The sequence below is a fragment of the Lactuca serriola genome, chromosome 4, assembly GCF_051521515.1.
Source record: "Lactuca serriola cultivar US96UC23 chromosome 4, Lser_US96UC23_V15, whole genome shotgun sequence".
Classification (NCBI taxonomy): Eukaryota; Viridiplantae; Streptophyta; class Magnoliopsida; order Asterales; family Asteraceae; genus Lactuca; species Lactuca serriola.
The window spans coordinates 39,011,062-39,024,537 of NC_136411.1; the positions used below are offsets into that span (position 1 = coordinate 39,011,062).

At 33.8% G+C, this 13,476-nt stretch overlaps 1 protein-coding gene across 1 annotated transcript; it reads left to right on the forward strand.

Moving 5' to 3' along the window:
• Positions 1-1,021: 1,021 nt before the first annotated feature.
• On the forward strand, positions 1,022-3,567 carry LOC145100065 (coniferyl alcohol acyltransferase-like). The gene is made up of 3 exons (XM_079037477.1): positions 1,022-1,481; positions 2,357-2,914; positions 3,090-3,567. Exons 1-3 carry the CDS (start codon positions 1,065-1,067, stop codon positions 3,495-3,497), a joined length of 1,383 nt encoding a protein of 460 aa, XP_078893603.1. The 5' UTR covers positions 1,022-1,064; the 3' UTR covers positions 3,498-3,567.
• The last annotated feature ends 9,909 nt before the right edge of the window (positions 3,568-13,476 follow it).

A 13,476-nucleotide genomic window follows, 5' to 3' on the forward strand; every position in this document is an offset into this window, starting at 1 on the left:
AGGAGCATCATTCATATTATTGAATACATCATTAGATTGTGTATTTTACCATGTTTAAAACATTACTGAGACATGTCGATTAAAGAATTAAGACAATAATTTTTTAAATAAATCAAATTGTATTTCAATATCCATGGTGAATTTATCGTTCATCAGGTTAGGATATTAATATTTTTTTATTATTTTAGTTAATCAATTATTTCCAACTTAAAAGAACAATTTACTTTAAAATCATATATTGTTATATTTTGTTACCGTATTTTGCTACTTGCTCATATTTTGTAATTATTTGGCCCATCCTAAAACAAAATTCTAGCTACGCTGGTTGAAAAACTGTCAATGTTTGTGATGGAATGTAACTTACTTAAAATTTGTCAACCTTGTCAGGTTGAATATCCACTTCCTTCCAATATTTAAAGTCAACTCCTGTAATTTGGCTATATGTGATATCTTTAGGGAAAAAAGTTTCATATGTAAAACATTAACATATAGATTGACTTTTAAAATGTGCAAATGGTGTTTTCATTATTAAGGTCAAATACAATTGTATTAAAACTTTATGTTTTGTAAATATAAACATTTATTTCAAAAAAATTTAGTTACTAAGGATTCGTTTAATACAAAACATTAATTAACTCCACGATATACATTCCTACATTATTAAAGTTTCCTTGAAAGTACACTTTTTAATAAAACAATATACTTTAAAATACATAAAAGGCACTTAACCTTTTTGTAACCAAGAATCTACGCTTATACGTTTCATACATTATTTTCATCTTATGCCCTTTCCATTTTGTTTTTTATTCAACCAATTCATACGTGTTTGTTGAAACTTGTTTTTAATATAGATCCAAATGAATACATATAAAGTCACGAACCTAAAAAGTTATATGACATGTAAAGCGCGCGAAAACAAGTGGAATATCAAGATTAAGCTTGCCATGTGACATCTGACATGTTTACACTCCTTATATATACCTATCATTTGCTAATGCCAATCTACAGCAATTCAGCACCTCTCTCTTTATACAAATATCCATATACATCTTTGTCTTGAAGATATGGGCATTAGGGATAATAGTTTTTCAGTGAAGGCAATTGAGAATGTGGTGGTGGGTGCAAAAGAACCATGGAATGATCAATGGTTACCCTTCACAAACCTAGACTTGCTTGTGCCACCTTTTGATGTTGGCTCCTTCTTCTGCTACAAGAAACCCTCCAATGGGAGTTTCTCCGCCATTGTAAACACTCTCAAAGCTTCCCTATCTCAAGCTCTCACACTCTACTACCCACTTTCCGGTGAGATCCTATGGAATGGAGTTGCCGGAGAGAACCAACTTTACTGCAACAACCAAGGCGTTGACTTCATTGAAGCTGTTGCTGATGTGCAGCTGAAGGAACTCAATTTGTACAATCCAGATGAGAGCATTGAGGGTAAACTAATGCCGAAGAGGCTACATGGGGTGCTTGCCATCCAGGTATATCACTAATTTTAGCCTATAACTGTGGCATTTGGCTTCCAATGAGTAGTTTATGAGTGTATAAATTTAATAGTTACAGATTTTTTTTAATGTTAACAAAAGAGTGTTGTCCTTTTTGTACTATAGCATTCTCTCGTGAAAAAACTACTCATGTTAACTATGCATGCATGCATATGAACATACAATTACAGTTTCTTATTTAACTAATCATATAATCATGCGTTTTCTGTTAAGTTAGATATATACATATAAAAAAATTAAGTTTTAACTTTTAACCCAAAAAAAAAAGTTGTGATAGAGAAAGAATATTCAACCTAAAACGTTTTGTCACATTAATTAGCTTCTATAACCTAGCTTGATCACCAACCAAGGTACTCCTTTGGATTCACGAATATTAATATATTAGATTATCACAAATAACTAGCTTCTTATTTTAGAGAGTTTTTCTAAGATTTCATTGGGTTGTAAGTAAAAAACTATTTGACTGTCATTGTCAACGTTTTTTGGACTTTTGTTTTCTTTACTTTTTGAAAAAAAAAAATCAAATACATGATTATGCGAAATACCGTTGACTCTTTTTTGAACATGCTAGTGGCTGGCATTTAATGAAATCTATATATGAGTTTACTTATCGAATTAATACTTTTAACAAACTATAAAATAATCTTGCTCACAATAATATATAGTATATGATACTTATTTTTTTTGTAGAGTTGTAATATTCAGATCAATCATCTGTAAATTAGTTAGAACTCGATATCTATATCAAATGTGTCATGTATTTTTCTTTGTTTCCAATTGCGTTATAAAGAACTATATTGATACAAAATAATTAAATTGATTTTAATAGTATTGAATGCTATAAATTACAGGTTACTGAATTACAATGTGGAGGCATTGTCATAGGTTGCATGTTTGATCATCGGGCAGCAGATGGTTACTCAGCTAACATGTTTATATCCTCATGGGCAGACCTGAATCGATCCGAAACCCCTGCTATGTTTCCCTCCTTTCAGAGGTCTATCCTTAATCCAAGATGCCCAACCACTTATTCCTCATCAATCGATGATGTGTTTGCTCCATTTCTACCACTGAAACCTGCTAATAATGACCAAAACCACGAGGATGAAGATAATTTATTAGTTAACCGTGTATACTACATTGAAGGTGCTCAACTTAAAAGGCTGCAGTTGTTGGCGAGTGAAAATGGGTGTAGAAGGTCGAAGCTAGAGGCATTTACCTCTTTCTTGTGGAAGATGATTGCACTATGTTTTGAAGACTCGGGAAATCACAACCAAATGTGTAACGTGGCTCTTGCAGTTGATGGAAGACGAAGGTTGAGTGAGGGAGACGGAGAAGAGAAAGAAAAACTAATGGCTTCACACTTTGGCAATGTTTTATCAATGCCATATGGAAGTAAAAGATCAGAGGTAAGGAATTTATTTATGTGTTAGTAATTTGAAAATAGAAAAAACATAGTTTTATTTCTTGTTTTTGTTAGCGAATCCGATACTGTGTCTTCCATATATATCTTACAGTTTTTATAAAACCCAAAACCCAGACATTAAAAACTCTAACACAGTGACAACTTCTATGGTTGAATAGGAGTTGATGGAGATGTCATTGAGTAATGTAGCTACGGAGGTTCATGATTTCTTGCAGACTGCAACCGAGAAAGACCATTTTCTTGACTTGATCGACTGGGTGGAAGAACGAAGGTCAATGCCATTAATAGCAAAGGCTTTTGCTGGTGGAGAGATGTCGGTGATGGTTTCATCAGGACAGAGGTTTCAGATCATGGACAAGATGGATTTCGGGTGGGGTAAGGTGGCCTTTGGATCATGCCATGTCCCATCTACAAGGAAAGACTGTTATGTGATGACATTGCCAAGTCCGACCAACAATGAGGATTGGGTTGTTTACATGCATATGCCAATCAAGCACATGAACTACATCGAAGCACATGCTAGTCAAGTGTTCAACCCCTTAAATGCTGATTATCTCAAGATTTAGAAAAAGATTTATAATTCTTTGTAAGTGTATTGTTTCTTTGATGTTCTAATTTGAAAAAACTTCATGTTTATGTGCTATTGTATTAACTAATAAGTGTTCAGGCTTTGCCGAAAACATTTTTTTAACTAAAAAAAATTAGAAGTGGTCAAAATGGCCCAAAACTGAATAAAAATAAAAACATGGGCCAAAAATGACAACCTTAATAAAGTTTAGTGACCATTTATACCAAAAAAGTAGACACCCCTCACATACTTACTGTTCACCTCACATACTTCCTGTTCATAAGTTGTTATGCGTTTCATATGTATATTAATGTTTTTTGTTCTCTGCAAACTTTCCTCTAAATTCCTTGATAATGTACTAAGCAAAATCATATGTATCGGTGTAAATATAAATCGGTCTTGGTTTTACTTCAAATTCCTAATTTACATCCTTGTGTTTTAATAATCGACTCATAATAAATTAATTTGTAATGTTCAAGGATTCATATTGGAAAATAATACTACGCATAATGAAGAAGATAAAGTAGTCTGAACAGTAGTACTAAGGTCAACCATTGGTGACCAAGCTGTTTATAAATAAATAAATAAATAAAGTAAAAATTAATTGAATGGCGGAATGTTATCGTGGAATATTAGAAATATATAATTGATGAAAGTTTTTGGTGTTTGCAAACACGACCTGGTGTCCGAAATGTTTCATTTTGAACTAAAGGGATAACATATGAGAGTACGATTTCTAACGAGATGAGACTAACAGTATTAAAATGTTTAGACCAAATATTTTGGACTGTTCTTTCATTATGATATTCAGGATTGATAATTTGGATTACTATTTCAGACTAATTTTTTTTGCCTTATCCCAAACGCTATGGATATTGTTTATCAATGTCTTTATTTTGCTCGATACATAATAATCTCAACTAAATAATTGCTTTTGCAAAAGTCTCCGCTCCTATTTATATTTTACACCAAATAAACATTATATTATATATTAGTTTATAACCCGTGGGAACCACGGTTATAAAATTAATCAAACTTTTATAGTAAAAACTCAAAATTATTAATAAGTTATTTTAAATAAATTATTAATTTAAAAGATATTTTTTATTAGTTATGTGAAATTATAATCATTGATTCAAATAAATATATAAAATTAATTTTTAATATATATTAGATAATTTTTATTTGTGAATTAATAAAAACGATAATTTAAAATTTAAAATAGAATCACATTAATGAGGAGGACTAATAAATCTCCATACCTAATAAAAGAGTAGCACATTTGCCATGTGTCAATCAATTAGAGCTTCACATTAATTATTTGTCACTTGTCATTCTAAGGTTTTTCCTCATTAATTAAATTTCCACTAATTCACTCCTCTATTTTACACATATCAAACACGTCAACAAAAAATTTATTTGTAATATTTATTGTCTAATTTATTAAATTATTAATTTTTTTTATCATTGCTCAATAATTACCTATAATTTAATTAAAATTATTTTTACCTTTCTAATCCGTGGTGCCCACGGGTTATAAACTAGTTTAGAATGAAAAACTAATAGATTGACAAGTGGCAACACATTAATTAAAATGTCTAATATGGTGACACATGGCAAACGAGCTACTCTTTTATTAGTATAGATTATATATTCATAATATAGTCTTTAGGTACACTTTATGCTTTAATAACACAAATGGTAATTTACAAATTTGGTCATTGTGTTTTATTAAAAGATGCAAGTTCGATCTAAAATTTCCATTTTATTCTACTATGATTATAATGCTTATTCGTTTGGTTGTGATTTTGGTCCCTATATATAACATTCTTATTTTGAGGCTAGAAGTTTTAATCCTCAAGAGAAATTTTATTAAAAAAATAATAATTATAATAAATAAAGAAAGAAAAAATATAAAAATAATAATAATTAAAATAAATTTTTAATTAACTAAAAGAAGTTTAAGTGATTATTAAAGAGAAAATTATAAATTTAGCCGAAAACCTTAATTACTTTGCGGAAAATAGCAAAAAAAAAAAAAAAAAAAAAAAAAAAAAAAAAAAAAAAAAAACTAAAATTGCAATTTTAGCCACTAAAATCACAAATGAAATAAAGTCATCTGCGATTTCAACAAGCCACCTGCAAATGTACAAGTGCCTAAAGCACAAGCATGCTTTAGCTACTTGTACATTCGCATGTGGTTTTTTTTCTGTATATATAGCTTGTTTTTTAGTCTAAAATCGCAGATGGATTATCTGCGATTTCCTCTCATTTTCATCTGCGATTTTGAGGTTTTTTTTTTTAATTTTTTTTACTACGAAATTGATGGGTTTGATTACGAAATAACCTTATTATATATAAACTTTTGCCAAAAAATTATCAGTTTAGTTGTTATTTCTTTGGAAATTTTATATTTGGTATGCCTTGTAACTAGTGGGAGATGACAAGTTATTGAAACAAATCTCGAATACATATGTCCACAGGAAGGTATTTCTGAATTCGCTTTGATATTTTCTAAGTATATTAGTTATAGTGAATTTGTATCTCTGCTGAGAAGCAAAACCGGTTTTTTAGGCAAATTTAAAATTAGTCTTCGTTTCCATCATCATGAATTGAATCATTATATAGCCATGGATGAAGACATGAATATTAGAATGTTGATCAATGTAATCAAATGTAGTGGAGAAAGGGCTGTGAAAGTGTTTGTGGTGGCTGATGAAGGTGATGCGGTTATGAAGGGTGACCAGAGTGGAAATGAGTCGGTTGCTAATTTATGCAGCGATAAAGGGAGCAACAATCCAATAAGGACTTCCAATACTCCTAGTGTACCTCAGTTTCATAGCGTTGCTAAAAATGTTAATGTTAGGTATTCACCTATTCACTATGTGGATCCTGAGAATTACAAGTATGTTGATGATGATGATGTTGGTACATATCTTAACGACGTGGGTGAACGTTGTGTTGATGTTCCCGAACAAGAAGTTAAATTTATGAATAGGCGTGTAGTAGATAAAAAAAGTAAAAAGAAAAAAGTTATGATTCAAAAATATGAAAATGTGCATTTTCATATGGGGGATTATGTTGATGTTGCTGATGTAGCTTTAGATATAACCGACTTAGAAAGCAATTCTGATGGAGATGAGTTAGGTGATGAAGTTAAAGCTAAGTTTTCCGACACAGATGGTAGACATTTTTAGGGGGATTACGGTATGCCCCATGAACCAGCATGTCCGGTTGATATTAATGAAGATATCCCATCACATATGGTAGACATCAATCTTCAAAAGATTGAACGTCTCAGTATATTTAAGAACAAAGACCTAAAACGAGCTATTGGGAAAAACATGTCTTCGAGAAGGTTTTCAGACGAGGACAAGTAGATCCACCAAATCAAGGTATGAGGTTATGTGTGCTGCGAAAAATTGTTCTTGGTTACTAAGAGCAAAAGGAATTAAAAATTCTGGCGGACTTTTCCAAGTAAATAAATTTGTTGATGTACACACATGTTCTTCAACAATTTTGCAACCTAATCATCGACAAGCAAACAAATATGTTTTGGGTGAATATCTTGCTGATGTTTTGGCTGAATATTATAATAGAGTATATCGAGAACAAGATATTATTAATGATATGAATGCTCAATTGAAAATCAAGATTTCATACCATCAAGCTTGGCGAGCGAAGCAATATGCACTATTGTTGTTATGGGTACGAAAGAGGATTCTTTTACCAAACTTCCGGCTTATTTCCACAATTTGGTCAAACATAATTTGGGTGCCGTGACGCATATTCAAACAGATGGTGATGATTGGTTTGAGTTCTTGTACGTCGCACTTGGTTGCTCGGTTAGTATTATTATATTTTATTATTTTTTTATTTTTATTTTGGTGTATTTGAATAGATATACAATGTATTGTAAGTACATGCTTTTGTCAATTTTGTAAACCGACCATTGTAGTAGATGGAGCCCACCTAAAGGGCGAGTTCAAAGGTACCATGTTACTTGCAGTTACTTAGGACGGACAAAACCAAATATTACCGGCTGCATATAGTATATGCAAAAATGAATGTATAGATTCTTGGATATGATTTTTTCAAAAACTACGTGATTGCATAGGCAATATGGAGGAGCTTACAATTATATCTAATAGGTCTCCATCTATAGCGACATCTGTTGCCAACATTTTTCCTCATGCTCATCACAGAATATGTGGTGTCTATTTGTATTTCAACGTAGTAGTTAGATACGGGAAGAGTAAGACAGATAAAGGAATTTTTTGGGAGGCTTGTAGGGCGTAGGGATGTAAGTGGGTCCAAACCCGGACCGGTTGGACCCGGACCCAGAAAACCCGGAACCGTTTAACAATATTTTTTGGAACCGGAAACCGGACCGGTTTATAGGAACCGGTTTCGGTTCGGTTCCGGGTAAAGTGGGTATAGAACCGAAAAACCCAGAAATAGAAAAGTGGGTAAGGTAGAACCGGGTCAAACGGGTTTAGAACCGGAAAACCCGGATTTTTTTTTTTGTAATTATCTCAATCGCATAATCTTTCAACCGTTATAAAAAAATTAACAAACAAAAAATTACATTTACGTTATAAGGTTATTGACAACATTGATTTTTTTTTTTAAAAGTAACTAGATATAACAAAACTTGTTTAAAAAATTTACATTTTGGAGAAGATAATGTACGGCATAATAATATATATATATTAGCCAAGTCGGTTTTTTGTAAATATATCATGCCTTTTTTTTTCAAGATCCAAATCAAGTCATACATAAGAAAAAACATTACGTGAATAAACAATGTGATGTCTTACTGTTTAATGGTATTATGGAATAATTTTTGTTGTTGCCAATTGCCGAATATGTTCTTGTGTAAACTCCACACACCATAACAAGTTTGATTAATAATAACTTAAAAGGAGAGCAAGTTGTTTGAATTTGATATTTAAATCAATTAGCGATGAAAATACACATACAAGAAACCTCGGAGGACATAGTATTCCTTCAAAACTGTTTTGTTCTAAATTAAGCAATTGATTCTAAGTGACAAAACTCCATAATAGCCAAGTCGTTTTTTGTAAATATATCATGCCTTTTTTTTTCAAGATCCAAATATGAACATAAAAAGGATAACTCTTCAGTTCCGGTTATTTTACCCTTACCGGTTCTTGGACACTAAACCGGTTCCTTGGCCCACTAAACCCGGGTTCGGTTTTTTAAACATATCTGGTTCCAAAAACCCGGATAACACGGACCCGTTGGACCCATACCCGAAATACCCGGAACCCGGATAAGAGTAATTTTGGAACCCAATACCCGGACCGTTTAAGGATTTTCCGGTTATACCGGTTCCGGTTCGATTCCGGTTCCAGTCCGGTTTTCCGGTTTTATAACTCATCCCTAGTAGGGCGTATACAGTTGATGGTTTTGATGTTGCCATGGAACTTATGAAAAAAGACAAAAGAACTGGTATAGGAATACTTAAAAAGTATAAATCCTGAAACTTGGTCTAGGGCACACTTTAAAGGGAACCGATACAATCTTATTTCGTCCAATAGTGCGGAGTCTATAAATGCATTATCTAGACACGCATGTAAGGTGCCGATACTTTTGTTGATCGATTTCTTTCATCCAACAATGCAACAGTGGTGGTTTCAAAGACGTAACTTTGTAGATATTAAGTTTTAATATTAATGTTGTTGTTAAATGTTATTAATCTTAACTGTGTAATTTTTTCTATTTTTTAAGTGGAAGCAACAACAACACTCACCCCTTGGGCCAATCATATTGTAAAAAAACAAAAAAATCTTTTAGTAATTGGGATATTCGCATGATCTCAAGTAAGAAATGCGAGGTCAAAAAGGGGGCACAAAACATGATTGTTGATTTCCAACAAATGACATATGCATGTAGGCATTGGCAACTTGATGACATACCTTCTGGTAATGTCATAAGAGCGTTAACAATCCACAATTACCAAGATTGCTCGAAGTTTGCCTTAAATGCTTACTATACCGAAACACTAAGGAAAACGTATGAGGAATCAGTAAACCCTTTGTCAACGCCATCCACATGGGAGATCCCTGATGATTTGATGATTGCTAAGCCACCTATAATGGATAAACGTCAGCTAGGTAGGCCAAGAAACACAGACCGCATTCCATCCCAAGGCGAGGGTCCAATTAGAAAAGAGTGTTCTATATGTGGTCAAGCAGGACACACGAGAAACAATTGTTCTGGAAGGGCGTCTGGTAGTGGAGCACGTCGCACGAGAATTTCTACTACAAAAACGACATTTATTATCGGTGCTTCTGCGAGTTGCTCACAAGCCTATGATGCCGATTTTGATATAAAACAACCTTAAGTTGAAGAGTTGTTAACTTATTATATATTTTAATGTTTCATATTTTAATTTAGTTTGCAAATTATAACAACAAATGAAGCTTTCATATTCTAAGATGTTGTTGTTATGATTTTGTTACTTGGAAATTAACGGTAAACAAACAAGTTAATCTAAAAAAAAACAGTAAACCTAAGTCATGATAATGTTACAACCATCTTTTTAACTAATTATTAAACTCAGGGAACTGCAATGGGTACTTCTCTTTCTCGATTGTTATATAGTCATCCCTAATTCTCATTTTATCTTCTAAATGATCCTTTTGCACCCTAAGCTGTATCATCTCCATGTCCTTGTCAGCAAGCCATTTTCAGTCATTTTGATTGTCTTCTTAGTCTTTTTTATCCATTCTTCATGCTTTTTGATTTTCTTTTTATTGAGGTCTATCCATTCATGAGCTTGTTTGCATTCTGATGCAATAACATTACGACGTTGACTGAGAAGTTGGGATGACTCTTTATCCTGTTTTTGTTGTTCTTCAGCCTTTTTCAATTCTTCAAAAGTTTCATCCGACATATATGGTGTAACGACCCAATTTTTACAAAGAAAATTTTCATTTTTGAATAATTAAACACATTTTCCAATATCAATAAATCTAGTTATAATTTTTTTCAAAACATAAGTCAAATACAACTTTTATTCCAAACATCAGAGTGTCCCATAAAATGCCCGAGAGAGTGCACGTCGCGCCATCAAGCTTTGCCCTTGCCATTGGGCCTTGATGTACCTGAAGCAAATCCACAAACTGTAAGCTAACGCTTAGTGAGTTTCCCCATAGCATACCCCATACACTCAAGCCACATAACACATATCAACTTAGCTATAAAGCTATCTCCACCATTAGCCATAAAGGCTATCTCTACCGTTAGCTTATAAAAGCTATCTCTACCCTTAGCTATAAAGACTATCTCTACCGTTAGCTATAAAATCTATCTCTACCATAGCCCTAGAGGTTATCTCTACCGTCAACCATAAAGGTTATCTCCACCGTACATTACCACATAATCATGCCACACACCTCTACACAACAAGTATATCAGCTATCATAAAATGGGTCGGCCTTGGTGCCTTAGACCCATTGGTATGGTGAGAAGACTCACCTTTTGTCTGAAGAATCCAAAGGCTGCTCTCCTTACAGTCTGTAACCACCCGCATTGAATAATAATATTAACCAATGTTAGGGCTTCACAAAATCCAAGGGAAACCCAAAATCCAAGTCCTTCTACAAAGGCCCAAATATTCTTCCTTTGATAATGGGCCCCAATTCCAAGTCCAAAAACCATTAATAGGCCTCTTGGCCCAATAAGGCCATACCATAACACCAATGGCCCAAAACAGATAAAATGGCCCACTATTCTCATAATGCCACCAAGTCCAATAACCAAATGAGGCACAACAGCTCAAGGCCCAAAACAGATTCAAGCCCATCTGCGATGTGTACGCTTAGCCTACCATCCTGGTACACGCAGCGTACTGGGGCTCTGGGACTTACGCGCAACGTACACTGGTACACCCAGCGTACTAACAGATTAAACACTTTTTTCATTAAGTGCTTAATACTCGATTCTTTTACGACCAAAAGTCAGATCTACACTTATTAAGACGACCTAGCGCATAAAGTTGGCAACTTTATGCCTTTGCATGCCTCATATGCTCACAACACCCCCCCCCCCATTAAGACCTTTATAAGGTTCTTAACCCATGCATGAGGTCAAAATACCCACCAAGACTCCATTTTTATGTTGCAAAAGGACCAAGGGACCTCAGATCCGTCATTTCCATCCTCTGGAGTTGCGTAACTCACAAGAGGAGGTCCAAAATCAACCAAAGGGACAAAACTAGAAAACCCTAGCTAGATCTAGTGATTTAAGTGGAAAGGTGCAAGCTTTATACCTCCAGAAGCTCCTCAAGGTCGACAATATGCATATTCTTGAAGCCAAATGACACTTCAAGCTTCCTTGACAACTTCTTCTTCTTGGATGAACACTAAAAGGACCAAAAATGCACTTTTAAAGCTCAAAATGCACTCACAAATGATATTAGGGTTTGCAGAGGTGTTTGAAGGTGAAGGAGGTTGTTAAGGGTGAGGCTCAAAAGAGTTAAGGGTGTTTATATAGGTCTCAAGTCCGGATTTTAGGGTTTAAACATCCTGGCACGTACGCCCAGCACACTCCTAGTATGCCCAGCGTACGTGCTGCCCCTCCGGGATCCTCCTTGCCAAGTACGCTAAGCGTACTCATAAGTATGCCCAGTGTACTTAAGGGTCTCTTATGATATATTAGAAATACTTCAAGGGCTACAAGGTCATACCTAATTTCGAGTGTCACATATGGGCCTGCTGAAGAGGGTGTAAAAAAAGGGTCGACTAGATCACAGTAGTAACAATCTACTTCGTTGCATGAGCAAATTTCAAATTTTTGGGAGGAACTCATAATAAAGTCGAGATTTTATTTGGTATTTGTAATAATAAAATGGTGCTATAAGTCATATTTATACATACTAGTAATCTCCAAATCATAGTCTAAATGCAACCATTTCGTAGTCAGAGTTGTAATTCATAGTCAAACTTTGAAATGACTACATATTAATGACAAGTCACTGTAGTAACATGCAAATCGCAGTCAAACTTCAAAATGACAACACATAAATGACTGTTTGACATGATAAGTCACTACAATAACTTGCAAATCATAGTCCAAATGTAACCATTTGGTAGTCAGATTTGTTAACTCTTCTTTTTATTATTATAAATAGATGTTTAAGCTCTACGAAACGAACACCCATATCATCTAAACGAAACCAACTCCCATATTCAGAAATGTCATCGAATGTAGCATCTTCTTCGAATGAAGTAACTAGTTCCAATTCTGAACGACCATGGACGACAAACTTGGTGTTGGTTCTAACACGGTGTTGGCTTAGTGTTAAGGAACGTGTAACGTTATTGGCTCCCCCGCATTGCCTAGTAGGTGATGAATGGACCCGCAGAACAACACTGACAACAATCAGATATTGTCAGTAAATGGATGGATGTAAAGGAAGAAGTCACACGGTTCAATCGAGCGTGTAATTATGCGAAAAATTTGAAATTTCGTTTTGCAGACGACGAAGAGTTCTTGGAAGTTGTTAAAGATTTTTACATCTTGGAGCGTGAAGGCAGAGACTTCGAATATGAGAACGTTTGGAAGGTTGTTAAAAATAATCAGTATTTCATGTAGACGACTCTATTTCCGTTAAAAATAACCCATGAAATTGTTTTTAAGTTTAATGCTTTGCTGGCATTAATGTTTTAAGTTTAATGTTTCATGGAATTGTTGTTAGTTTAATGCTTTAAGTTTAATGCGTTGTTGTTAGTAATGTTTAAGTTTAAGGCAGAGACTTCGAATATTTGTAATGTTTTAAGTTTAATGGTTCATGGAATTGTTGTTAATAATGTATTGTAATGCAACGAGTATTTATAATTAACATTAAACAGAGGAGGCGCATCTAATACATATGTAATTAATGAAAATAACCTAGTACAAACATAGAAATAGATATTAGATAAACGGGACATATTTCAAAATATTCC

What these genes read in the sequence shown, in the direction of transcription:
- LOC145100065 (XM_079037477.1), top strand. Translation starts at nt 1,065, where the DNA reads ATGGGCATTAGGGATAATAGTTTTTCAGTGAAGGCAATTGAGAATGTG. An exon ending in ATGGGGTGCTTGCCATCCAG is followed by an intron (nt 1,482 to 2,356) that starts GTATATCACTAA and finishes TATAAATTACAG; the next exon opens with GTTACTGAATTACAATGTGG. An exon ending in ATGGAAGTAAAAGATCAGAG is followed by an intron (nt 2,915 to 3,089) that starts GTAAGGAATTTA and finishes ATGGTTGAATAG; the next exon opens with GAGTTGATGGAGATGTCATT.